The following is a 27,175-nucleotide window of genomic DNA, read 5'->3' as shown; positions in this document are numbered from 1 at the left end:
AAGAGCATATACTTGTATTATATAACAATTGTCTAAAATAGAAATGAACTTAAATATTTATTTTAATAGGAGTTTATTACCTGTTCTATATATTGAGAATCTGTGAAAGTGTTACTCAAAAAAGAATTAAATGGTGGGGACACTTTCCAGGAACTGACCAAGCCCACCCACCTTCACAAGTCAGATGAGGGGTGGGGGCCCAGCTGCCTGCCTGCCCCAGCAGCCTGCAGACCTGACGCCTCATCCCCGGTGGCTCTGTCCTGCTCAAGGCAGCGAGGGCACCTCCCCCCAGGGTTGATGACCCCGAGTTCTGGCTGGCAAGGGTCTCCGGGTTGCAGACCCCATGGGCAAGCGCATGGTGTGAAGACAGGTGACATTATCAGTAAGGAAGCCTGATGGCGCAGTCATGGCTGGGCTCTGGTGGGTTTAACCAGGGACTGAGACACCAGCATTGTCCCTGGGTAGTGGGTTCAGCAGAAGCACTGAGACCCTGAGGTCTTGACCCCCTGCCTTCCAACTACCTGCAGGCCCCCCACCCTCTTTCCCTCACACAAGAAGGAAGCCAGGCAAGAGAGCAGAGGCCTCGGGTGGGGGAGTGAAAGGGCCAATTTAATGAGGAACTATCAACTGAGACTGGCCACGGTTCACAGTGACAGGAGGCCATGCAGTGGCTGTGCAAGACCAGGAGGGGGCGGCAGGATACAGCGGTCCACGGGAGCAAGTTCACAGACAAACCCTTCAGGAAACAGTGTGCTCAGGCCCAGGGCAGGGCTGGTGGCCACCAGGACACCTCTGCCACTTGTGGCTGCTCCTTCCTTGTCCCAAGCCTGTCCCAGTCCAGCGCCACGGCTGCTCCTGCTGCAGCGCCTGCTGATGGAGCAAGAGCAGTGACGGCGAACCAGCCAGGCTGCAGGGCCCTGTGGGCACCGGGAGGAGGGCCCGTGGAGAGTGCACCGCACAGCCCAGAGTGCCCACAAGGAAGCCCCGCTCTGTCATCTCTGGTCCCACCTGGGACACTCCAGGCAGAGGCTGTGCCCACACACTGCAAGGGCACGCTATAGCCAGATGGCCTGGCTCCTGGGCATTCCTTCTGGCCCCAGCAAAGGCTGGGATTCACGGGGTGTGGCTGAAAGGGAGCTGGGCAGGGGCCATGGAGAATCGCTTCTTGGCAAGCTAGGGTCCAGTCCCTCACTCCGTAGCCTGCAGGTGTGCTGACCTCCATTTACCCCAGGTAATTCCTGGGCACAGTTAAGAATTCCTGAGTTCCGAGGGCCAGAGTCATTGCTTCTGACCATCGTGCCTGCCTCTAGCATCCACAAACTCAGGCCTGCCTGGGTCCATCCGCCACTCTCAGCCCAGCAGATCAGAAATGACAGTGGCTATGGGCTCGGCCCCACTGCAGGCCCCGGTCTGGGGAACCAGCCACGGCTCTGGCTGCTTTTGGTCCCAGGGAGACTCTGGACCAAACCTGTACCTGGTACAGAAATGGAGAAGAGACCCCAGCAGGGAGGACCACGTGAGGAGACCACTCCCTCTTGTCTTCTTGATCACAAATGCCTAGCACGGCAGCAGCACGCAAGCTCAGCGCCATCCCCCACCACTCGCTGGCCCTTGGCCTGAAATCCAACAGAATTTTTGCCACCAGAGTCAGATGCTCAGGGAAGGGCAAGGCGAAGAGGACAAGACTGCCAGGGGACGGACTAGTGGAACGGCTTCCAACCCCCAGTGGGAGCAGGGAGGTGAGCCACTGAGTGCGGGGGGCGAAGCACGGGGGGCCAGACGGACAGCGGGGAGTCCAGGCCCAGCCCGTCAGCACAGGCGCTTGTACGTGTAGATGTAGGCCTTGCAGCTGGGGCACGTGTGCGTCACATCCTTGAAGTCGTTGATGAGGCAGGGGATCAGGCAGCAGCCCAGGTCACACCTGCATCAGGAGAGACGGGGGCCTGAAGATCAGGGGCCGAGAGTCCGGCCCCTGCAGGGCAGCAGACGTGGGCATGGCGCCACCCCGCGGGTGCCTGCACCACCTACCCCATGAAGCAGCAGAAGAAGCCCAGCACGAAGTTCATCAGGCCGATCTCATAGGAGATCTTGGTGGTGATGGCCTGCTGGCAGTGAGGGCACACGGTCTGCACGGGCGCACCCTCGAAGATCTCTCCCTGCAGCACGGTCACGGTGGTGGCAGCCCCTGAGGGGACCAGGACCGTGGCCGTGTGGCCCCCAGGGCCAGCGTAGGGCCCTGGCGGGTAGGGCCCCGGTGGGTAGTAGCCCATGGGTGGATGGGGACCCGGAGGAGGGTAGAAACCTGGAAACAGAAGACGGAGCAAAGGCGGGTCACTGGCGGGCTGGGGCGCTGGCCCCACGGGAAAGGTGAGCATAAATCCCCGAGCCTCCAGCACCCCAGGACACAGGCTTGGGGCCCAGGCAACCATTGTCCTTCTCCCAGCCTTTCCTGGTCTCTGTCCCAGAGCACACAGAAGCTCCCTGTACCGTACTCTTGGGCACCTTCCCGTGTCTGCTGTCCACCTGCACGGTCGGCCCTCTGCCCTTACGTTAAACACCCACACAGACTGCCGGGTGGCAGCAGAGGCTGGCCCAGCTGCCTACGCAGAGTGCTGGGCTGGGCGGGTTCCTTTCCGTCTTACCTGAAGGCATGTAAGTGCCGTCCGCGTTCACGTGTGGGGGGATGAAGCCGGGCTGGGGCATCGGGTGACCAGGCGGCTCATAGGGTGGGGGGCCAATGTCTGCAGGGGGCAGCGACATGCCCGGTGGGGGCTGCATCACAGCTGGGGAAGTGCGGCCTGGATGGGGCGGGGGGCGGGGGAGGAAGCGCAGAGGCTTAGTTGTTGGAGGGGCGCGACTCCAGGTGCAGCTCCCAGCAGCTGTGAAGGGCGTGGGACCCTACCTGGCGTGGGCGGAGCGCCACTTTTCTCCTCCAGAAGCGGGGCTGTGGGACCCCCAGGATAAGGAGGGGGCGGATCATTCGACATCTTCGCTGCTTCTCCTGGGCCTGGAGGTGAAACCAGGGTGCAGGCTGTGCTCCCAGCTAACCCCCCCCCCCACCCCCCACCCCCGACAGGGCCTTCCGTGGCTCCTCCCACGGGCGTCCCTTGCTCTTGGCCTCAGGTCACCTTCGCTTGTCTCCCCACACAGGTGTCATCGCTTGGTATGCGCCAGGGCCAAACCTTTGGGAGCACAGCCTCGGCTGCCCCCAGGCCCTGGAGATGCCCCACCACTGCCAAGGTAACCCAACCCAGAGCCACCATCCTGCAACCTCCAGAAACTCCAGCCTCAGGGGTCACCCACACTTCTGTGTGGGAGCCGAGGGCAGGGGGGTGGCCTGGTGAAGGGGGTGGAACCCAGCAGCTCGGGAACCTCATCTAGGGTGTCTCAAGGGCAGTCCGACTGGGTCCTCTCCGCCCCTCCCCCTGAGGGGGCACCAGGCTGACCTTCGCACCAGGGCCTGCCTGTGGAGGGTCGGGAGACGCTTTACCTCTGATCCCAGGTACTCAGAAGAGACAGGCAGGTGAGGCTCCTTCCACCGCTGGCCTGGGCGAACACGCAGGGTTCTGGGAGCTGTTTTAGGGGGAGACCCACAGGCAGTGCCCTCAGCACCAGGGCAAAGCTGGCCCTGGGCACCTGGCCCCATGCAGCCACGGTGCCATCCTGTGTCCCTACCCACGCCCAAGCTCCCCCTCCCCTCCCCACAGCTGCTGTCCCCCAGGACCACGGCCGGTCCTCCATCCTCTCCCCACCAGCCCAGAGAAGCCCCCACACGTCCACATGCCCTGCAGGAAGCAATCAAAACTGAGGGCGTCTCCCCACAGAGTTGCATTCTGTCTCCTTTAGTAAGACACTTCCTTCAACTCTCTTCAACAGCATGAAAGCCCCTAAATTAGTAGCATTTTAAAGTGAGAATTATTTGTTTTTAACTGAAATAATGTGAACTAGGAAAAAGAGCTACAGGAATAGGGGGTCCCCAACAATCCTGTAGCGCGGGCGGCTGCGATGGCGCACAAGTGTGGCCAAGAGGAGCTACCCTATGTCCGAGGCCAGGACAGAAGCCGGGAAGACCCCATGCCGGAGGGGCGGCGGCCAAGAGTGCTAGGCTGTGACAGCGCAGGAACGGCCGAGAGGAGCTACCCCACGTCCGAGGTCAGGGGCAGCGGCTGGGAGGAGCTACCCCCGGCCCGAGGCCTGGGGCGGCGGCCGAGAGTAGCAACTCCACGTCCAAGGAGCGGTGGCTGTGCGGGCGCAGGAGGGCCTAGAGGAGCTACTCCACGTTCAAGGTCAGGAGGGGCGGCGGTGAGGAGATACCCCTCGTCCAAGCTAAGGAGCAGTGGCTGCGCTTCCTGGAGCAGCCGTGAAGAGATAGCCCACATCCAAGGTAAGAGAAACCCAAGTAAGATGGTAGATGTTGCAAGAGGGCATCAGAGGACAGACACACTGAAACCATAATCACAGAAAACTAGTCAATCTAATCACACTAGGACCACAGCCTTGTCTAACTCAATGAAACTAAGCCATGCCCTGTGGGGCCACCCAAGATGGGCAGGTCATGGTGGAGAGATCTGACAGAATGTGGTCCACTGGAGAAGGGAATGGCAAACCACTTAGTATTCTTGCCTTGAGAACCCCATGAACAGTATGAAAAGGCAAAATGATAGGATACTGAAAGAGGAACTCCCCAGGTTGGTAGGTGCCCAATACGCTACTGGAGATCAGTGGAGAAATAACTCCAGAAAAAATGAAGGGATGGAGCCAGAGTAAAAACAATACCCAGTTGTGGATGTGACTGGTGATAGAAGCAAGGTCCAATGCTGAAAAGAGCAATATTGCATAGGAACCTGGAATGTCAGGTCCATGAATCAAGGCAAATTGGAAGTGGTCAAACAAGAGATGGCAAGAGTGAACGTCGACATTCTAGGAATCAGTGAACTAAAGTGGACTGGAATGGGTGAATTTAACTCAGATGACTATTATATCTACTACTGCAGGCAGGAATCCCTCAGAAGAAATGGAGTAGCCATCATGGTCAACAAAAGAGTCCGAAATGGAGTACTTGGATGCAGTCTCAAAACGACAGCATCATCTCTGTTCGTTTCCAAGGCAAACCATTCAATATCACAGTAATCCAAGTCTATGCCCCAACCAGTAACCTGAAGAAGCTGAACAGTTCTATGAAGACCTACAAGACCTTCTAGAACTAACACCCAAAAAAGATGTCCTTTTCATTATAGGGGACTGGAATGCAAAAGTAGGAAGTCAAGAAACACCTGGAGTAACAGACAAATTTGGCCTTGGAATACGGAATGAAGCAGAGCAAAGACTAATAGAGTTTTGCCAAGAAAATGCACTGGTCATAGCAAACACCCGTCTTCCAACAACACAAGAGAAGACTCTACACATGGACATCAGCAGATGGTCAACACCAAAATCAGACTGATTATATTCTTTGCAGCCAAAGATGGAGATGCTCTATACAGTCAGCAAAAACAAGACTGGGAGCTGGTGGCTCAGCTCATGAGCTCCTTATTGCCAAATTCAGACTTAAATTGAAGAAAGTAGGGAAAACCACTAGATCATTCAGGTATGACCTATATCAAATCCCTTATGATTATACAGTGGAAGTGAGAAATAGATTTAAGGGACTAGATCTGATAGAGTACCTGATGAACTATGGACGGAGGTTCGTGACATTATACAGGAGACAGGGATCAAGACCATCCCCATGGAAAAGAAATGCAAAAAAGGCCTCTGAGGAGGCCTTACAAATAGCTGTGAAAAGAAGAGAAGCGAAAAGCAGAGGAGAAAAGGAAAGATACAAGCATCTGAATGCAGAGTTCCAAAGAATACCAAGAAGAGATAAGAAAGCCTTCCTCAGCGATCTATTTGCAAAGAAATAGAGGAAAACAACAGAATGGGAAAGACTAGAGATCTCTTCAAGAAAATTAGAGATACCAAGGGAACCTTTCATGCAAAGATGGGCTCGATAAAGGACAGAAATGGTATGGACCTAACAGAAGCAGAAGATATTAAGAAGAGCTGGCAAGAATACACAGAACTGTACAAAAAAGATCTTCACGACCAAGATAATCACGATGGTGTGATCACTCACCTAGAGCCAGACATTCTGGAATGTGAAGTCAAGTGGGCCTTAGAAAGCGTCACTACGAACAAACCTAGTGGAGGTGATGGAATTCCAGTTGAGCTATTTCAAAGCCTGAAAGATGATGCTGTGAAAGTGCTGCACTCAATATGCCAGCACATTTGGAAAACTCAGCAGTGGCCACAGGACTGGAAAAGGTCAGTTTTCATTCCAATCCCAAAGAAAGGCAATGCCAAAGAATGCTCAAACTACCACACAATTGCACTCATCTCACATGCTAGTAAAGTAATGCTCAAAATTCTCCAAGCCAGGCTTCAACAGTCTGTGAACCGTGAATTTCCAGATGTTCAAGCTGGTTTTAGAAAAGGCAGTGGAACCAGAAATCAAATTTCCAACATCCTCTGGATCATCAAAAAAGCAATAGAGTTCCAGAAAAACACCTATTTCTGCATTATTGACTATGCCAAAGCCTTTGACTGTGTGGATCACAATAAACTGTGGAAAATTCTGAAAGAGATGGGAATACCAGACCACCTGACCTGCCTCTTGAGAAACCTATATGCAGGTCAGGAAGCAACAGTTAGAACTGGACATGGAACAACAGACTGGTTCCAAATAGGAAAAGGAGTACATCAAGGCTGTATATTGTCACCCTGCTTATTTAACTTATATGCAGAGTACATCATGAGAATTGCTGGGCTGGAAGAAGCACAAGCTGGAATCAAGACTGCTGGGAGAAATATCAATAACCTCAGATATGCAGATGACACCACCCTTATGGCAGGAAGTGAAGAGGAATTAAAAAGCCTCTTGATGAAAGTGAAAGTGGAGAGTGAAAAAGTTGGCTTAAAGCCTAACATTCAGAAAACGAAGATCATGGCATCCAGTCCCATCACTTCATGGGAAATAGATGGGGAAACAGTGTCAGACTTTATTTTTGGGGGCTCCAAAATCACTGCAGATGGTGACTGCAGCCATGAAATCAAAAGACGCTTACTCCTTGGAAGGACAGTTATGACCAACCTAGATAGCATATTCAAAAGCAGAGACATTACTTTGCCAATAAAGGTCCGTCTAGTCAAGGCTATGGTTTTTCCAGTGGTCATGTATGGATGTGAGAGTTGGACTGTGAAGAAGGCTGAGCTCCGAAGAACTGATGCTATGAACTGTGGTGCTGGAGAATACTCTTGAGAGTCCCTTGGACTGCAAGAGATCCAACCAGTCCATTCTGAAGGAGATCAGCCCTGGGATTTCTTTGGAAGGAATGATGCTAAAGCTGAAAGTCCAGTACTTTGGCCACCTCATGCGAAGAGTTGACTCACTGGAAAAGACTCTGATGTTGTGAGGGATTGGGGGCAGGAGGAGGGGACGACAGAGGATGAGATGGCTGGATGGCATCACCGACTCGATGGATTTGAGTTTGAGTGAACTCTGGGAGATGGTGATGGACAAGGAGGCCTGGTGTGCTGTGATTCATGGGGTTGCAGATTCGGATATGACTGAGCGACTGAACTGAACTGAACTGAACAATCCTCCTGAAGGACGAGCCTGGAGTCAGTCAGTTTAAATATTAAATGTAACAAACCAGTGGCAGGGCCAGAAGGACTGAGTCCAAGCAACAAGAGTGAAAAAAGATAAAATCAATTTCATCAAAATATAAGACTTGTACTTCTAAGGACACTATCAAGAAAGTGGGAAGACAGCCCACACAATGTAGGAAAATTCTTTCAAATCAAATATCTTAGGGATCTGCACCATTTAGAATACATAAAGAACTTTTCTAACTCATTAACAGAAAAGATGACTCAGTTTTTTTAAATGGGCCAAAGGATGGGAACAGACATTTCTCCAAAGATAAACAAATGCTCAACAAGCACATGAAAAGAACCTGAACATTCTGAGTCAACAGGTGACTGCAAATCAAAACTACAAGGTACCGTTTCCTACCTACTGGGACAGCTAAGATGAACAGGACAACAGTGAGTATCACGCAGAGAAGCTGGAACCTCTCCCCGCCCCACTGCTGGTGTAGCTGCTCTGGAAAACAGTCTGGCAGTTCTTCAAGAATTACCCAGCAGTTCCGCTCCTAGGTATATACCCCAAAGAACTGAAAACTCATGTCCACACAAAAACCTGTGCAAGAATGTTCATAGCAGAATTACTCATAATAGCCAAAAAGTGTAAATAACTCAAGTGTCCATCACCTGATGAGTGGATAAACAGACTGGCCGTATCTATACAGTGGAATATTATTCAGCCATGAAAAGGGATTAAGTATGGACACAGCTATAACCTAGATGACCCTTGAAAATGTGATGCTCAGTGACAGAAGCCAGACACAAAGGACCATGTATTGTATGATTCCGTATATGAGGTAAATCCAGATAATCCACAGAGGCGGAAACCAGATTAGTGGTTTCCAGGGGTTTGGGGGGTTGGCCTATGGCCAGTATAGAATTCCTTTTGGGACGCTGTAGATGTTGTAAAACTGGAATGATGGTTGCATGATTCTGTGACTAAACTAAAAACCACTGAATTGCACACTTTAAAATTTCTCAGCTGAGGCATGATCTTAATTCTCTGACCAGGGATTGAACCTGTTCCCCCTTGTACTTGGAACACAGAGTTTTAACCACTGGACCGCCAGGGAAGTCCCTGAATTGCACACTTTAAATGGGGAAATCATATGGTATGCAGATTATTATACGTCAATAAACTAATTAAACTGAAGGAAAACACAACTGCCCAAGCTTATCATCCTAATGCAGCCAGTCTTGGCATGTCCCTGCCAGTCTGCACAGGCAGCCAGGTTTTTACATAGTTTCTGCTGTGACAAAGTTAAATCCTTTTAACACTGTGTCACATATATTTCCTCTATCCTCTAAGACTCCATGATCATAGAGTTTAGTATTTCCAAAAAGGGGCCCATCCCTGTTTACTTGACCAATCCCTATTAAATCATTTAGAAGGCTCCTTGTTACTGTCATGAAACAATGCAACACCTTTGACTAGCGCTCTTTCCCTTTCTTGGATTATTTCCTTGGCCTAAGCACACCAGAAGTGAGATTATTAGGTCAAAAAATATAGACATTTTATACCTTCTGTGAAGGATGATGCTGACTTACAGCGCACACTTTGAGTACCGTTAATCACTGATTTGTAATGTTAAGATGACACTTGGTTTTGTTGGTCTCCTGCATCAGTAAGAGGGAAGACACCGCCCCCGGAGTCGCCCAACACCGAACCTGGGGCAGGCGCTGCCACGGGGCACCGGTTCCCCCCAGGCCCTGCCGCTCCTGTCTCCTCTCCCCTCCACATCCACCCTGCAGCTGCCTTTCGAAGCCATGAAAGAGCCTGGGAGGCAGGCCCCTCTGTACCTATGACCAACACAGCCTAGCACAGAATATTTCAGTCACCCTAAAGTGAGATTCCCCAGTGGCTCAGCGAGTAAAGAATCTGCCTGTGATGCTGGGGACTCAGGTTTACCCATGAGTTAAGAAGATCCCCTGGAGAAGGATATGGTAGCCTGCTCCAGTATTCTTGTCTGGGAAATCCCATAGACAGAAGAGCTTGGCAGGCTACAGCACATGCGGTCCAAAAGAGTTGGACACGACTAAGCACACGCACACACAAAGTGGGGTGAAGCCCATCTCCATGTCTGCCTGTCTTTGGACCCATTTCCTGCTACAGTCTCATCTCGCCTTCCCCAGAACAGCAGGTGCTGGGGGCCTCTGGGGTGGGACACAGGGCCAGGCACTTTCTGCAGAGCCCGGTCTCCCCACGCCCCTGCGTGGAGTTAAAAGCACAAGACTTCTGGCCCCGGGAGGCAGCCCTGGCATCCTGCTCTGCTCCCAGCTCCTCCTGGTTCACTGCAGAGCACGCGGCTGTTGAGCCAGGGCCAGGGCCCGGACAACTGGCAGCAGCCAGAGGCAGCCCGGGGTCTCCCAGAGGAAGCCGGGAGGGCCTGGGCCTGAGCCAGCAGGATGTGCTCCTCCCTGGCTCCATCCCGTGGTAGAAACTCCATTTGGTAGTCTGAGCCGTCAGGACACGCACCCTGTGTATGGGGAGGGTGCCTACCCTGCCTCCGGGGTCCCTACCCCACACAGGACCTGCTGAGGGAACACCAATACCGTCTTCTGGAGGAAGGCTGGGAGGGCAGCGTGGGGCTGAGCCCCGTCAGCACACACACGCAGGTTCCTGGAGGACGAGGAAGGGCGTGGGGCGAGACAGAGACAAGCAGGAGGATGGCGGCGGCCAGACGGAGGACGTTCTGACATCAGCTCCGCCAGGGCCGGCTACAGCAGCCGTTCTCAAGGTTTTTGGTCTCAGGACCCTTTAACCCTCAATTATTAAGGACACCAAAATGACTTTGTTTTTGTAGGTTATACCTATCAATACTTACCTTACTAGAAACCAAAAATAAGGAACTGTTAGAAGTATTTGTTCATTAAAAAAATTAACTCATTGCATGTTAACAAAAATTTTAAGTAACTACTTTCCAAAACAAGATTTAATAAGAAGACTAGCATCGTTTTACATTTCCACAAACCCTTTACAAGTCTGGCTTAACATCATTAAAAAGTCTACAAATAACAAATACTGGAGAGGATGTGAAGAAAAGGGAACCCTCCTACACTGCTAGTGGGAATGTAGATTGGAGCAGCCACTGCGGAACAGTATGCAGGCTCCTCAAAAAGTGAAAAATAAAGTTGCTAAATGATCCAGCAATCCAACTCCTAGGCATATATCTGGACAAAACTCTAATTCAAAAAGATGCATGCTCCCCCACGTTCACAGCAGCATTATTCACAACAGTCAAGACGTGGAAAAAGCCTAAATGTCCATCGACAGACGGATGGACAAGACGTGGTGCATATGCACAATGGAATACTACTCGGCCATAAAAAAAGAATGAAGTGATGCAATTTGCAGCAACATGGACGGACTGAGATGATCACCCTAAATGAAGGAAGTGAGAAAGATAAACATCATATGGTATCACTTATATGTGGAATCTAAGTGAAACTCGCTCAGTCGTGTCCGACTCTTTGTGACCCTATGGGCTATGCAGTCCATGGAGTTCTCCAGGCCGGAATACTGGAGTGGGTTGCCTTTCTCTTCTCCAGGGGATCTTCCCAACCCAGGGATCGAACCCAGGTCCCCCGCACTGCAGGTGGATTCTTTACCTGCTGAGCCACCGGGGAATCTAAAACATGATACAAAGGAACTTACCTGTGAAACACAAGCGGACTTACAGATAGAACAGACTTGTGGGTGCCCAGTGGGGCGGGGGGAGGGGCAGGGAGGACTGAGAGTTCGGGATCAGCAGATGCAGACGCTACAGAAGGATAAACAACGAGGGCCTACTGGACTGCACAGGAACTGTACTCAGTAGCCTGTGATGAACCAGGGAAGAATATGAAAAATAATGAATATGTATGTGTAACTGAATCACTGCTGTACAGCAGAAACTGACACAGTGTTATAAATTAACTATACTTCTATAAAATAAAAAAGTCTGGCTTAAGAGAGGACAGCTGGATGCCTGTATCTGCTTCTCCATCCAATCTGTTGTGATGTTTTGGATGAAGTATGAGAAAAGCCAGCCTCCTACAGTAAGCAGCTGGAAGGGAGAGAGGGACTGAATAGTCTTTTCAGCTTATTGTGGACATTCTTCAACACCACACCCAAACTTGACAGTTAAATATGGAATACGAATCTTTCACAACACAATTTTCCCTATTACACTGAAAAAAATGACTGGGCTACCTGGTATTTGGAATGGCTCTTTTACACATGGCTGGTTTTATAACAGCATGCCTGGGTCATTTGGAAAATTCTGGCCCACATTTATGAGCCTGATTATTATGCAGATCTGGCAATGTCAAGGCATCTCATTATATGATATGCCCCTCTCAAAAAAAAAAAAAAAAAAAATCACATTGTTAGTATCACCACCAATCCCATCAGAAAAGTCTTTACTACTGGGATGTTGTCAAGCTCACAGCAGCAAAAAGTCTTCCAAGATTTTAACATTTTCACTTGAAAGCTCAAATTTTATCACTGGCAACAAATACAAAAACAAAAGGTCAGTTATTTTCCTTGAAGGCTCACTTTGTCGGCTGAATCCCCAAGTCCGAATAACTATAGTCTGTGTGTCAGCTGTTATTTTAAGTAAACATGGAGCTCCATGAAAACACCAGCTAAGTAGCTGGGCTCACAGCTCCAACAGCTGCACCGTGCTTCCTGAGGGACCCAGCATGCTGCACGCGCCTCCTCTCATTTCACCACACAAAACATTAACAACGTGCACCCAAGGGTCCAGCTAATACACTCAGTCATTTTTACTGCTTTTTCTTCAGTGAAGCCTGCAGGAACAAAGCCACAACAATCACTGGTGCAGCGGGTACCACACCTTGAGCTAAGTCCCACGGCTGCCGCACCACCCCTTTGAATGCCAACATGATGGAAACAGGCAGAATAACTAATAACCTCCGAGTGTCCTTATAAACACAGTTCTGACCTTCAGCCCCTGGAAGATCTCAGGAAGCCTCCAGGCGACTGCAAGTCACTCTTCAAGAGCTGCTGGACGAGAGGAGCCCCAAGCTGGTAAGGGGGTAGGTACCTGCAGGCAGAGCAGGTCAGGGCTCCACAGCCAGAGGGACCGAGAGGGCACTGTCCCAGGGGGCCTCCAAGCGGGCTGCTGTCACTCCAGGGATGTGCCTGCGGCCACACGCGCCAGACTAGTTCAGACCCAGCTCTCCCACTCTGCAACTGTGTGACCTCACTGAGCCTGTTTCCTCATCTGTAATCACATCTACCACTCAGGGCTGGAGCAAGTTTTATAATAAAGTGCGTGTGCGAACTGCCCAGAGCAGTAGCTTGCGGCCTCGCTCACGAGAACACTGAATAAATGGCCCCGGTTATCGGGGTTGATTATTATGAACAACATCCAACAGGAAGGAAAACAACACAGGCACTGCCGCCTCTGCCACAGCAGCCTCTGGTCCCCCAGGATCTCGGGGACCGGTGACCCAGTCCAGCCTGAGAGCCCGGCCTGCAGAGGTCACCGAGGCCCGGCAAGTGGAGGCCGACCTGGGGGCCCCTGAGACACCTTCTGGAAAGGAAGACAGCCCAGCAGTCCTCCTGAAGGGTCAGCTCTCTTTCCCAGCATTTGCCCTGGCACTCCACGGCTGCAGTGCCCAGGGAAGGGTACTGGGCCTGGACCCTGGCATCCACCTGGGGCCCTGGAGGCAGCAGCTGCAGGGCCGAGTTTCCCAGAGCTGGGCCGGCCTGCCTGCTGCTCCAGGAGCTCACCCCTCAGCTCCCGCAGCCACAGCACCATGATGCCAGCTGGCCCCAGGGGGGCTCTTCTGTCCCCAGGAGGCAGGTTCTAGGCAGCTTGCCAGAAGGGCTTGGGGCTTTGCCGGGAAAACAGAAAGGCAGCCTTTCGCCTTGTCTTCAGCTCCTGTCTGCTGAACTAAGGAGGCGCCCACTGCTCTGTGAAGGGTGGGGGGTCCCAGGGTCCACCAGAGGACGGAAGCACTCAGGCCCTTTGAGCATGCAGACCTTCCTGGAGGCCTGACACCCACCGTCCACACCCCCCACCCTCTTGGAGGCATCCCTCTGCCTGAGGGCTGCTTACCAGGGATGGCCACTGGCTCCCTGGGCAGCGCCACGTAACCCTCCTGTTCTCGCAAGTCCCCAGGGGCGGGCTGGAGGACAGTCTGTGTGATGGCCACTTAACAGAAGCCCCTGGAACGGATGGTCCTTCTTTTGGGAATAACCAGAGGTCTGTTGGTGCTGACTGCTGTGTAGCACCTACTTCGTGCTGGGCACAGGCTGGGTGGTGGCAGGGAGTGAGAGGCTTGGTCCTGCCTTCCAGAAGCTCACAACTGAGTTGGGGAGACCAGAGTCAAAGACACACCCCAAACCCCAACCCCAAGGACACAGCGAGACCAGTGGTGGATAAGAAAGTATGCCGTGAAAGTACAGGCGGACCAGACCCGTTCCGGGGGTCAGGGGACATCTCTCCAAGCGAGCCGGGCAGGGGGAGGAGGTGGGGTCAATGCAGGCTGAGGGGGAGGGCAGGGACAGTGGCAGGACAGAGTCACAGGCCTCAGGAAGGAGGCTGTGCCCGGGATGGGCGGCCAGACAGCAGCCTGGAGCCATCGAGTCTCAGGCCGGCCTCAGAGGCACAGGGCCCGGGGCTGCCCTGCCGCGCTCAGACCTGGGAGCCCCTGGAGGACCAGGGCAGCAGTACCTGTGTGAAGATGCTCTCAGCCTGTCTAACAACAGGTGCCCATGTGACTCGGTTCTGGCCACTGAGTCACCCAGGCGACAGACATTCTTGGAAGGTGCCGAAAGGGAGCCGCCTCACCTGGAGATGGACCCCATGTCCTCGGGCCCTCCTCCTGCCCGCCGCCAGGAGGCTGAAGGCTACAGCCCCGTAGACACGCTGACCATGAGACGACCTCGGGAATGGAAGCCGTTCTGAGGGCAGCTGAAGGCGCCCGGGCCCCGGATGACCATGGAGACACCCTCCCGGCACTGACCACCTCCCCTACCCTGCAGTGAGAAACAAGCTCACTTGTTTTCACCAGTTATTTTGGGTTTCTGAGTAAATGCAGCCAGACCCAACCTCAGTATGGAAGGCAAACAGTGAAGCTGGTTTACAGCAATTCTCAACCCACAGCAGCCAGAATCTACTGATTCTGATTGGTACATTTCCAGCTGATTATTTTAACAAGGAAGGAAAACAAGTACTATTAACAATAAACAGTGCTCCCTGGGCCTGAGGCTTTGTAAACAAGAGGCCCCTCCCTAAAAAGCTCCCACAAGGACTTCCAGAGGCCTTGGCTTCCTCTAGCCCACACTGCCTTACTGAGCAGGCCCCGGGCCACCAAGTTCAGCACTGGTGGGACTGGAAATCCTGAACTCTGCCCCTTTTCCACTGTCCTTCCTGATAGAGGCAGGAGCCCAGACAGCATCACTGGTGGCTGCGAACCATTTCTTCATCTTTATACTTGAACATGGGTGTATCTGATGCCTTGGGAATTCTAAACACTTCAAAACAGGCTAAAGACACAGAAAGGACCAGAAAGCAGATGTGGTTTTCCCATCTGGCTGCTCTCCTCTCACCAGCCCCACACACTCCTCTGGGATGAATATCACAGCTCCATGGAGCTGATACATCAGCCTAAGCCAATGGCCCCAAATACCACAGCCTGGGCCCTTCCCCGGGGAGGCTGGAGCCCTGATGGCACAGGTCAACCTGAAAGTGCAGACGCCTCGCCTGCTAGTGCCCAGGCGTCTGGCCACCCGATACTTCAGAGTCTGTCTTCCCATCTGTGAAATGGCAGCAGCCGCCCCAGACCCACAGGGTTGTGTCAGTGAGGTCGTGATGAGAAGAGCAGGCAGCACTGTGTTCCACAAACACAATGCTTTGCATACATACAAACAGCTGTATTTATGGAGCCTCAGCAGAGCGTGGAAAAGGAAATATACAATGAAACAGAAAAGAGAATATGCTGGTTGCTCTTCATCAGAAGGAAAACCAAACAGCCGACAGGACTCCAAGAATCATCTGGGCTAAAAAAGCTGTAAGACTTCTAGGAACCGTCACGATGACGACAATAACGAGCACACGGTGTCCGTCACGCGGAAGCTGGCTGGAGCTGAGGCAAACCAGTCTGAGCCCCCGGGACAGAGGTACGGGCACCTGGGCCACAGCAGATCAGGCGGGTGCACATAGCTTTTCCGGAGGACAACCCCACTGCCTGTACCTTCTCCCACATTCAGTCCATCTCAAGGCACCTGTCCTTGAGGCACACGCACGGATGGGCTGTGCCCCACTCATGCGCTGGAGTCTCTACTTCAGTTTTGTAGGAATTTGGTAACACCGCTCAGTTCCGTGCCAAGCCCCTTCCCAGTGCTCTAGTAAAACCGGGGGGATCCAGACCATGAAGCTGGGACACGAAGACCACACAGGGTAGTTCCAGGTGGCACTGGTGGTAAAGAATTCGCCTGCCAAGGGACTTCCCTGGTGGCCCAGGGGTTAAGACTGCGCTCCCAATGTAGGTGACACGAGTTCAATCCATGGTCGGGGAACTAAGATCCCACATGGTACACAGTGAGGCCAAGCACCCGCCTGCCAACGCAGCAGACGTAAGAGATGTGCATTTGATCCTGGGTGGGGAAGATCCCCTGGAGGAGGGCATGGCAACCCACTCAGTATTCCTGACTGCAGAATCCCAACAGTCAGAGAAGCCTGGAGGGCTACAGGTAGTTCCAGCCTTGGATACCCCTCCTGGAGAGCCAGCAGGAGGTCACCTGGGAGAGGGGGTGGGTGAGAAAATCCCAAAAGACAGATGCATGAGCAAACTGAGACGGGGCTTGCCCAAGACACAAGCTGGAGAGAGCTCCTCCTGCCCCTGAGCCCCCTACCCCCCACCCCGGCAGGACCAGGCTCAGGAGCTCAGTTTCTGCTTCTACCGCTGGCACAGAGGAAGAAGTACAGACAGGAGGGAACAAGGAGCCAGGGCCAAAAACAGATGCAGCTGCAACCACGACTGAATAAACAGGACAGCCACACCTGCTGGATAGGCAGGGCTCGGTAACCAGAAGGCGGACTAATTTTAGAAACGCGATGAGTCTGAAGAACCAACGCTTAGGCAATCAGAGTGGAACCCTGAAAAGACGAAGTCCTTGCCTCTGCCTTTGTTGAGCTGACACGAAATGGAAGGCAGCTCTGTGCCCCACTATACCACCACGGTGAGCTGACGCAAAATGGACAGCCTTGCAGTTGACTCTATTTTAATTGGTTATCTCAGATCAAGACACACCAGCCCAATCCAGGAAAAAGGTTCTAGGCCCTGAAGTGCAGCCCAGCCACATGGCCACTACAAGGTCTCCGGGCTGTAAGACCTATTTTGGACACAGATGCCTGCTGGCCTCACCAGTCTAAGTGAGGAGTCGGCCTGCCGCCAGGCCTTGCCCAGGTCCCCCCATTCCGTCAGGGAGGAGTGGATCTCTATACTCCCGAGAGAAGGCTTTGCCTTTCTGCCCTCATGAGCTCTAAGGTCCTATATGCACCCCTTGGGAGTGTCTCTGTGTCACGCAAGTCCCTGTGTTGCAGGCAGTCTCACTTCTCACACTAGACACCGCCGGGAGGAGAACGTCTGCCTCGGTCAGTCCAGCATGGCACGCTTCTAGAGGTCACCTGGATGGAGTCAGTGAAAAGAAAAAAGCCCAAAGCCAGCAGACTAGTAATTATTCCCGGGGTGGGACCTCACCGTTCCAACGGTAAACAGCCTTTGAAAGGGCATGCGGTAAGAAGCTGTGTACAGGTTGGCACACAGCAGTCCAGGGGCACACTCTCCGGAGGAAACGTCCCTACATGCAGCAAGGGGCGCCCACACGCCCGGCACTGACGATCCCCAGGGGCTGGTGTCCAGGACAAGGACACGATGTCCGCAGAGGTGAAGGGGAGAGTGGGAAAAGCACTCTGGGAAATGTGAGTGGGGAGCAAATATAACCAGAATTTGAAATTACACTCCATGAAATAGTACAAGGAAGCTTAACTACACTCCTGTCACTCTAAATGGACATCTGACCTGAAGAGTTGACCCAAGCCGTTTGGAACAGAATTATTTTGGATCTCCTCTTTGAGGAAGTGGGAACTCATGTTATATCTGGGGTTGCCTTATTTTTAGCCATGTGTGTATTCATGCATCTAGAGGTCACCTTTCAGGCCGGAAGTGTCTCTAGGGATCACCAAGTCCAAGGTGTCAACTGACATACATCTGGTCTTCAGACATTACTAAGAGCCCACAAAGGGAGGCCTGGACTACTCATCAGGCTCTTTTCTAAGCCCTGAAGAGGAGGAAACAGCTGTCCACAAACTAGTGGGGGAGGGGCCATAAAACACAGAAACTGGTAAAATACATTAGTAGGTCGGCTGGTGAGGCCTGCCACGGTGGAAGGATAAGCAGGGAAGGGAGGGCTTTTCTGAGGCGAATCTTCAAAAAGACAGGACTGAGTTGAGGAGAGAGCCTCCCCCAGGGCTGGCCCTCATAGTTCAGCTAGTAAAGAATCTGCCTGCCATGTGGGAGACCTGGGTTTGATCCCGGGGTTGGGAAGATCCCCTGGAGGAGGGCATGGCAATCCACCCCAGTATACTTGCCTGAAGAATCCCATGGACAGATGAGCCTGGTGGGCTACAGTCCACGGGGTTGCAAAGAGTCAGACACGAATGAGAGACCAAGCACCAGAGCGGTTCCACCCAGAAGACTGGAACGTGCCCATACACCCATGCAAGGGGAGTGAGGTGGAGGGGTCCCTGCACTGTCTAGGATGCTAACGTGGGTCCCTGAGTCCTGAGCCCTACAGTGCTCGGCCCCCACCTCCAGTAGACACAGGTTCTGTTTGGCCAGTGTGACTGGGACCACAGAGAAATGGGTCCCAGTGTGGCCCCCACGCTCTCCAGGAGGGGCAGGTAGACAGACGATCTGAGCTTAGAAACCAAGGCCTGCCCCAAGTGCCAGAGCTGAGAAGTGGTCATGTGAACAACACGGAATTCCTCTGGTTCTGGGATTCAGTTCAGTTCAGTTCAGTTCAGTCACTCAGTCGTGTCCGACTCTTTGCGACCCCATGAATCACAGCATGCCAGGCCTCCCTGTCCATCAGCAACTCCCGGAGTTCACTCAGACTCACGTCCATTGAGTCAGTGATGCCATCCAGCCATCTCATCCTCTGTCGTCCCCTTTTCCTCCTGCCCCCAATCCCTCCCAGCATCAGAGTCTTTTCCAATGAGTCAACTCTTCGCATGAGGTGGCCAAAGTACTGGACTTTCAGCTTTAGCATCATTCCTTCCAAAGAAATCCCAGGGCTGATCTCCTTCAGAATGGACTGGTTGGATCTCCCTGCAGTCCAAGGGACTCTCAAGAGTCTTCTCCAACACCACAGTTCATAGCATCAATTCTTCGGCGCTCAGCTTTCTTCACAGTCCAACTCTCACGTCCATACATGACCACTGGAAAAACCACAGCCTTGACTAGATGGACCTTTGTTGGCAAAGTAATGTCTATGCTTTTCAATATGCTATCTAGGTTGGTCATAACTTTTCTTCTGGGATTAGCCAACTGTATTCGGCAGAGCCATTACTACCCAAGTTTGTTTGTTTATTCTTTCTTTCAAGTGACCACCTGCTTGAAAAGACTTAAGATTCTTTACTCTTTAATTCAGCCAACACTTCACAGGCCTCTCCATGGAGGCCACTCACTGCCCTGGTCCCTGCCCTCAGGGAGCTGCAGACGAACGCAAGGCTCACACTTGAGAAAAACTTACAAAAGATACTCGGCAAAACCCAAGGAGACCTGTGATGGCAGGTGCTCCGGGTGAGAGAAGGGTCGGTCTGTGGGTGGGGGCCCTGGGAAGTCTTCGAGGACCGGGTGAGCCCTAAGTAGGCCCTGCAAAGAAGTGGGCTGGGGTTCCAGGACTGGAACTAAGAATCACTAGGAGGAAAGAACTGTGGTCAAGGGCCCAGCTGCCCCAGGCAGGCCGGCAGCTCCTGGAAGGCTGGGGTAGTGCCGAGGGTCAGTCTCTCCACAGCCCCAGGCAGTACATCAAGTATCAGCTGACAAAGTGATACACCAGGCGTGAGCTCTGCCCGCAGCCCGTGGGCCCTGCTTCAGGGAGCAGCACCCCAGGCCTCAAGATGGATGTCTGGGAGGTGTCCCAGAGCCGTCTCTGCCCCTAAACCCTGATCTGTAGGCAAGCCAAGTGAACATCATGGTTCAAAGAGCTCTCAGATCTTATCTGCTTGTCAAGGTTTAAGGTCAAGGTTCAAAGGGAAAAGTCTGGACTTGGCTGTGTGTTCCAGATCTCTTTACCACACTACACTCCAGACACCCCTGACTGTAGCTTACTCTTGCAAACAAACCAAACCCTGCCCCCACCAAAGACCCATCCCTCTGCCTCCAAACCCTCTTTCCAGAAAATCGAGCCTCTCCTGTACCTCCCTGCGGAGGGATCCCCTGTCCCTCACTCTTGGGGCCCCGCTGGAGAGTACCTCATTGCCCGAGGGTGCAGCTCGGCCCCTAGCAGAGTGGTGCTGAACAAGCAAGTCAGTGAGGGAAGGCTTCCCACCAGCCTAACCCACCCCACAGGGCCAGAGCACAGCCTCCGGTGAGAAGGCCCGCACTGGCTCTCTAATGAGTGTGTCAAATATCCAGACAAGAAAAGAAATGCTTTTCTTGAGTCACAGTCAGGTCCACGGAGCCATCTTCACAGGGGAGCCCCCATTTCCCTTCAGGCCTGCCGTCTCAGGACTGCTGGGTTTGGGACCCTGCTCTGCCATTACATGCCAACCCTGGCAAGTCACTTGGTCCTCTGCCTGCGTCCTCGGCCAGGGGACACAGAGGTGATCGAGCTAGGTCTGCAGCCCTGGCGCTGAGTATGATGACCACACACGGATGAGGGCTCGACCAGGTGGGCACAGGGCGCATACAAAGCACACACTGCAGACGGAACCTCCCTCCTGCTGCCTCCCCAGCCAGCAAGGCTGCTGCTCTTACTGTTGACGTGAACTGTGACAACCATCTCACTTCTTCCTGAAGTGATAACAGGCTGGGGTTCTCCTCAAACCCCACCCAGGGCCACTCTTCCACCCTCCCCTGCCTACTTCCACTCTCCCTGGCCTGTTTTCTCCCTGAAGGAAAGACACAGCCAACAAAGCAGATTTGAGTTTGGACTGAATCAAAACTTACTGGACATGTCAACTACAAATTGGCACTTACCAAGAGCACTGCCAACGAGGGAACAACAAAAGCGTTTGCCATCTGCCTCTACTGAGACTGAACCCCACGCTGCTACGGCTGCTGACCTTCAACAACCCCTGAGGGAGTTCAGGGCGGAGTGAGGCATCCTGTGCTCCAGGGAATCTGATGGGACAGCTCTTTAGATAGTTGCTTATCTTCTGAAACAGACTTTATGACCTCAATCCTTGCATCTCCTCATATCTAGAGAAGCATTAAATCCTTACATGGTGACATCAGATCCTATGACTAACAAAAAACCTTTTGTAAATTGAGTGCTTCATGGTGTTGAACTCCCCCTTCACCAAAACCTTATATATTGACTTTCCCCCACTGCTTTGGAGCAGTCTCTCAGAGCTATCTGAGATGCTGCCTCCCGGGCTTCAGTCCTCATTTTGCCCCAAATAAAACTTAACTCACAACTCTCAAGTTGTACATCTTTGTTTTCAGTCGACAGACACAACATGGACCCAGCACGTTCACAGCTTTTCCTGGCCCCTCATGACACCTCCTTGGGGGTAAGAATGGATGGTCTGGACCACCCAGAGGACAGACCACATGAGAGCTCATAACACCCACAGATCGGGAGCACCAGAAAAAGTGATGAGACACATTTTCTGGAAAAATGAATCTCTGGAAAGGCAGATGCTTTGTTGCACAGCTTGGAAGTGACAGAAGGACCTCCAGTGTGGGCTATGGAGTCCAGGCAGTGCTGGTCCCAGGACCCCAGCGTTGTCACCGGAGACAGATGACCCAGAGAAGGAGAGGGAGTAGGCCCACAGGCTCAGAAGCTGATGGATCCTGCATCTCCTCGCGTGGGTGGCCCTCCCAGGGAGAGAGGCTCTGCCTACCAGAGGTCCCTGGCCAGGTGCCCCCTGCCCCCTGCAGCACTAAGTTGCACCACAGCCTCTATCACCTTCAGGGGAGATGTGTCTTGGAGGATACAGTCTATACAGGGAGGAGGAAACCGCAGGCCTTTGTGGGATCCTAGAAACAGGCCCATTTCCATGCTGTGCACTCCACTTCCAAGTCTCTTTGTGGGGGCAAAATAAGCCTCGCGCCACCACTGCCAACCTGGCTCTCTTCCTCTCTCCTCCCCACTGAGGGCCACTGTCCTTTGCGGTGCTCCCATGGCATGCTGGCTGCTCACTGGCACAGCTGCCTCCCTCCTCATGAGGGCAGAGACATCAAAATACGATGCCATGACTTTAACTGGCACACCTCCCTGTGTCCTATAGGAGTAAAACTATGTCTGTGCCCTTTCAGTAGTGTTTCTGAGAGTGGAGATGAATTTTCCCAGGCCCTGTCTCTTCTCTCCCCTTCAGATCACTGAAGAGAGAGGGTTAGGGTTGGTGTCTATGGCTGTGGAATAAAGTACCTGGGCCCAAGGGACTCAGAGCTTAACTGGGCTATGCAGCCCTGTGCCCCTCAAGCATTAGGAAACACACCAAACCAGCAGGTTCAAACAGAGCAAGAAAGCAGGAATGGCTTCCAAGCTGACCACCTGCATCAGTTCCTAACAACTGTATCTGAGGGACAACCTGGCCATAAGGACACCTTCCATTAGCTCCCCTTCAAAACAGTTCTGTTTCCTGAAGTAGCATTCGCACAGTTCATGCGTTCGCCCTTAGGGTGATTCTAGAACCACAACTGCCTGCTGTTTTTTTCAAATCTTTGCAAGAGCACATATGAAGTCCTGTCCTGGTTCCAGAGGCCCATCCAGAGTCCTCAGGTCCTCAGGGATGGGAAACAGAAAGACTTCCAAGAATTCGGACAGTTAAAAAACAAAGGGAAGAATCTGACGACTACTGAATGCTATGCATGTTTAACCATCTGGGAGGGAAACAGACAGATACCCTCAATTCACCCTGATGTGGCGGGATGGTTAGAATGGTGATAAAGTATAATACAATACTGGACATTTCTAGATGGTGTTCTATGGGCAGTCACTGTAAAATTTTTTCAACTTTCCTGTACATTTGGAATTTTTCAATATTAAACATCTGCCAAGGCAGAGCTGGTGGGTCTCTCCCCATCCAACTCTTATCTTAGATCAGCCCTGAGGAAAGGAACAAAGCAGTAGAATCGAGGTCACACTTGCCAGGCACTGCCCTGCTCAGCAGCCCACAGGAAACACACAAAACTTGTGAAGACACTATCCTCAAGGTCCTCCACCCTCCTCACTCTAAGACAAAGGTTCTCAACCCCAGAGGAGCCCGAGAATTATCTGGGGAACTTATTAAGTAGAGTCCTGGGGCACATCTCATAACTGCTATATCTGAACCTCTGGGGGTGGGTCCCCCTAATCAGCCTTTTGAACAAGGGCCCCAGTGACTGACGCAGAGGACTTTAGGCCCACAATGGAGAAACTTACAGCCCCTTGCTCCTTACCTGACACCTGTTGAAAGGATACCTGGGAATATTTATAAGAAAGCAAAAACATGCCTACCCTTGAGTCAAGGGTCCAAACCCGGACTCGCATGATGCTGTGAGTTCAACTACAACAAGGTCTTCAATGGCATGAGGCTGGGCCCAAAGCCAGGCCAGGTCACTGCCTCCACCCCCCGGCCCTAGCACCAGCATGTGTGGCCGAAAGCGGGCACAGAGATTTACAGATGTAAGCGGGCCGGGGAGGGCGGGGGAGGCAGAGACGCGCGAGGCCCGGCGGGCCTGCCAAGGTCACCACGGAGCCCAGCAGAGGCTTCTTTGTCACCGAGACCCTCCGCTCGAGCCCCCTCCTTGAGGGAACAGCCCCTGCAGAAAACTGGGGGTGGTACTTCCCCAAGCTTGCCTGCAAGGATGTGGGAGGCATGATGGCGGGACCCCAGTGTCGGGCCGGCAGCCCCTGGTGCACCAAGCCCGCCGCCCGTCCGGGCCTGGCTAAGGTGTCACCGCAGCCCCGCGGGTGGCCGGCCAGCCTAACAACGGTACGACATCAAAACCCCAAAGCCGCTCTGGATCGCATCGGCGTCCTGGGAGGAGGCTACTGGCCTGGGAGGAGGCTACTGGCCCGCTGCGCCGCCCCCGGGGTTCCTTTACCTTGACAAGCCGGCCGGCCCAGGCCGGAAGAACGCAGAGATAGCCCTGGTCCAGGCTGTCTGTCTCGGAGGACAAGACCCTCAGCTCCGCGGGGCTTTGCGCGCACAACGCACCCCCCCCCCCACTTCCAACCAAAGGCCTCTGGGAGATGTAGTCCGTTCCAGGCCCTTGAGACGCGCTCTGCGGGCCAGTGGGGACCACGGTGCCCGGCGTGCACCGCGCGGGTGCCGCGGGAGGGGGCGGAGAGGGGGCTTCGCGGCCGGAGGTCGTCCCTCTCCCTGCGAGGGCCGCGAGCGCCCAGCCCTGCTCCCGAGGGACTCCACGGGAAGCCGTCTAGAATGGTCGGGGCGACTCACCGTCGCCGCGGCACCGGCGGCAGCCGCAATACCAAGAACGACCACCTCCGCAGCTCGCAGTCGGGCGTCTGTCAGAAGGAGGCGGGTAGGCTTTGGAGCAGGGCCGAGGCCCGAGGCGTCACGGCGAGGGGCGGGGCCGTGAGGTCAGCTCGGGGGCGTGGCCACACGGTCGCACGTGACTATCCCTGCGGGCCTCAGGCGAGCGCGAGCGTTTCGGCCCAGGCGAGGCACATAACGGGACCTAGGGGTTGTCAGATGAGGTGACTTTGTCAGGTGAGGTGACTGGAAAATCACGGGAGGTTTACCTCCCGGTGCACCAGTCCCCGCCCCTACACTACCCCCCCTACTCCCGTATCTGCCAGAGCAAAACTCACCTCCTGCCTTTCCAGGCACGTTTGTTCCTTTATTCCACAAGTATTTATTGTGTAGGCAATGGGCGTTATGTGGACAAACCCGGGTGGGAACGGTGGTGGTTGCGTGATATGGAGATTCGAAGCAGAGCTTCGACAACACTCCGTCTTCTCCTTTCAGCTCTCATACCGTTAAGTGTTTTGTTATTGTTCAGCGTGTTGGTAGGCATTTTTTAAATTACTATTATTATTTTTTTTTTTTGGTGGCCCTGTGAGGCGTGTGGGATGTTAGTTCCCTGACCAGGGATCCAACTGGTGCCCCTGCATTGGAAGCGTGGAGTCCCAACCACTGGACCACCAGGGAAGTTCTGCTGCTGCTGCTGCTAAGTCGATTCAGTCATGTCGGACTCTGTGCGACCCCATAGACGGCAGCCCACCAGGCTCTGCTGTCCCTGGGATTCTCCAGGCAAGAACACTGGAGTGGGTTGCCATTTCCTTCTTCAATGCATGAAAGTGAAAAGTGAAAAGTGAAAGTGAAGTCACTCAGTCATACCCGACTCTTAGCGACCCCATGGACTGCAGCCTACCAGGCTTCTCCGTCCATGGGACCCTCCAGGCAAGAGTACTGGAGTGGGTTGCCATTGACTTCTCCAGGGAAGTTCTAGAGGGCATATTTAATGCCATATTCACATTTTTATGCTTTTGATTGGTTCTGCTGTTTAAAATGGCCCCCGAGCACTGGTGCATTCAGTTTTTCTGAGTACCAGAAGATCTTACACAAAAAATACTTACGTTAGGTCAGCTGTGCAGACATGAGTTATAGTGATGTTGGCCTTGAGTTCAATGTTATTGAGTGAAATATATATTAAAGTATTTTTAAACAGAAATACTCAAAACATGGTTATGTGTTAATTAGTTGATGCAAATATTATGACAAATAGCTGACAGGTATCTTACCCTGCATTTCCCTGGGAGCAGTGGTTCAGTACAGTAAGTCCCCTACATACAAACAAGTTCCATTCTGAGAATGAGTTTGTAAGTCCAATTTTTTCCTTAAGTCCAACGAAGTTAGCCTAGGTACCCAACTGACACGATTGGCTATATAATACTGTACTCTAATAGGTTTATAATACTTTCATACAAATAATAGATGAAAAACACAAAACACATTTTTAATCTTACAGGATAAGTAGTTTGAAAAGCACTGTGAAAGTGAAGTCGCTCAGTCGTGTCCGACTCTTTGTGACCTCGTGGGCTGTAGCCCACCAGGCTCCTCCATCCATGGGATTCTCCAGGCAAGAATACTGGAGTGGGTTGCCATTTCCTTCTCCAGGGGATCTGCCTGACCCAGGGATCTGCCCGACCCAGGGATCGCACCCAGGTCTCCCGCATTGCGGGCAGACGCTTTAACCTCTGAGCCACCAGGGAAGCACTGTAGTATACTATTTAACAGCTGGCATACAGGGGCCGGCATCAAGTGAACAGGCAAGAAGAGTTACTGACTGGAGAAGGGAAGCGGGTGGGAGATAGCAGAGCTGATGGGTCATCAGCAATAGGAGATGGAGGACAAGCTGCAGTTTCACTCCTGACATAGATGGCACAGGTTCTGGTTCCTTGCCGGATTCAATTCTATCTACCCTCCTGAGAAAACAATCCAGTGATGTCTGGGTAGAAACTCTTTTTTTGTCATCATAGATGACAGGTAGCACTGGATTGCATTCTGAATGACTGCTGCAACCTTTGTGTACCTTTCTGTGTTCAGCTCCTGTGCCTCAAACCCGAACAGTGCTTCCTCAAATAAGAAAATCCCCATACCATTTCCTGCATCATGACCCTCGCCTGTTCTTCAGTTACTTCTTCCTCCTGTCGCTCCACTCAATTATTTTCACTTTTGTTTCCATCCTTATCACTTGGTGCTTCTTAGCAGTAACAGCTACATCACTGCTGCTTTTGCACTTGCTTTTGGACATCCTGGGCTTGAGATAAAGCTGCTGTACTACTGTGCTCTATACTGTACAGTAAAGCACAGCCACGTGTAGAGCATGCAGGCACGTGACAATGTTTGCGAGACACGTGAACTGACGTACATGACTGAACATGCAAACACACGTTGACATCTTTGAAAGTTCAAAACTTGAATTTTCATATGTAGGGGACTTACTGTATTCACTTTCAGTATTTACAGTGACTTTTTTAAGAATAATTTTTATTTTCTTTTTTTCTTAATCAGGTAATTAGGGATTTAGATATAGTTTATTGTTAATATGTAAGTCTTTGGTCATTTTTAATTTACCCAGATGATGTTCCTGCTTTCTTTTTTTTCCCACTCCGAATGGCTTGCAGAATCTTAGTTCCCTGACCAGGGATTGAACCGGGACCCTGGCAGAGAAAGCACTGATCCTAACCACTGAACCACCAGGGAATTCCCACCACTTTTTAAAAAAATTGACGTATAGTTGATTTACAAGGTTGTTTTCATTTCTGATGTATAGTGAAGTGATTCAGTTA

The 27,175-nt window shown here is 52.5% G+C and overlaps 1 protein-coding gene and 1 long non-coding RNA gene across 4 annotated transcripts; one reads left to right on the top strand and one right to left on the bottom strand.

Moving 5' to 3' along the window:
• Positions 1-56: 56 nt before the first annotated feature.
• CDIP1 (cell death inducing p53 target 1) lies at positions 57-24,387 on the bottom strand. 3 transcript variants are annotated; one of them, XM_086375992.1, is made up of 6 exons: positions 23,962-24,387; positions 3,491-3,573; positions 2,903-3,007; positions 2,643-2,798; positions 2,029-2,302; positions 57-1,921 (listed from the first exon to the last, which is right to left on the bottom strand). In XM_086375992.1, the coding sequence occupies exons 3-6, from the start codon at positions 2,985-2,987 to the stop codon at positions 1,810-1,812; spliced, it is 627 nt and encodes a 208-aa protein (XP_086232118.1). In that variant the 5' UTR covers positions 2,988-3,007; positions 3,491-3,573; positions 23,962-24,387; the 3' UTR covers positions 57-1,809. The 3 variants fall into 3 exon arrangements, with proteins under 3 accessions (XP_086232118.1, XP_086232117.1, XP_086232119.1); XM_086375991.1 differs by having other exon boundaries at positions 24,318-24,387; XM_086375993.1 differs by lacking the exon at positions 23,962-24,387 and adding an exon at positions 14,487-14,775.
• Positions 24,170-25,554, top strand: LOC147345499 (uncharacterized). Its single transcript, XR_015154834.1, has 2 exons — positions 24,170-24,402; positions 24,944-25,554. It is a non-coding gene; the product is annotated as an uncharacterized LOC147345499 (long non-coding RNA).
• Positions 25,555-27,175: the final 1,621 nt, after the last annotated feature.

This window comes from Bos grunniens, chromosome 25, assembly GCF_055505025.1.
Source record: "Bos grunniens cultivar Pamir isolate PY7600 chromosome 25, Bosgru_T2T1.0, whole genome shotgun sequence".
Taxonomy (NCBI): domain Eukaryota; kingdom Metazoa; phylum Chordata; class Mammalia; order Artiodactyla; family Bovidae; genus Bos; species Bos grunniens.
This window is presented reverse-complemented; position numbering and strand designations above follow the sequence as displayed.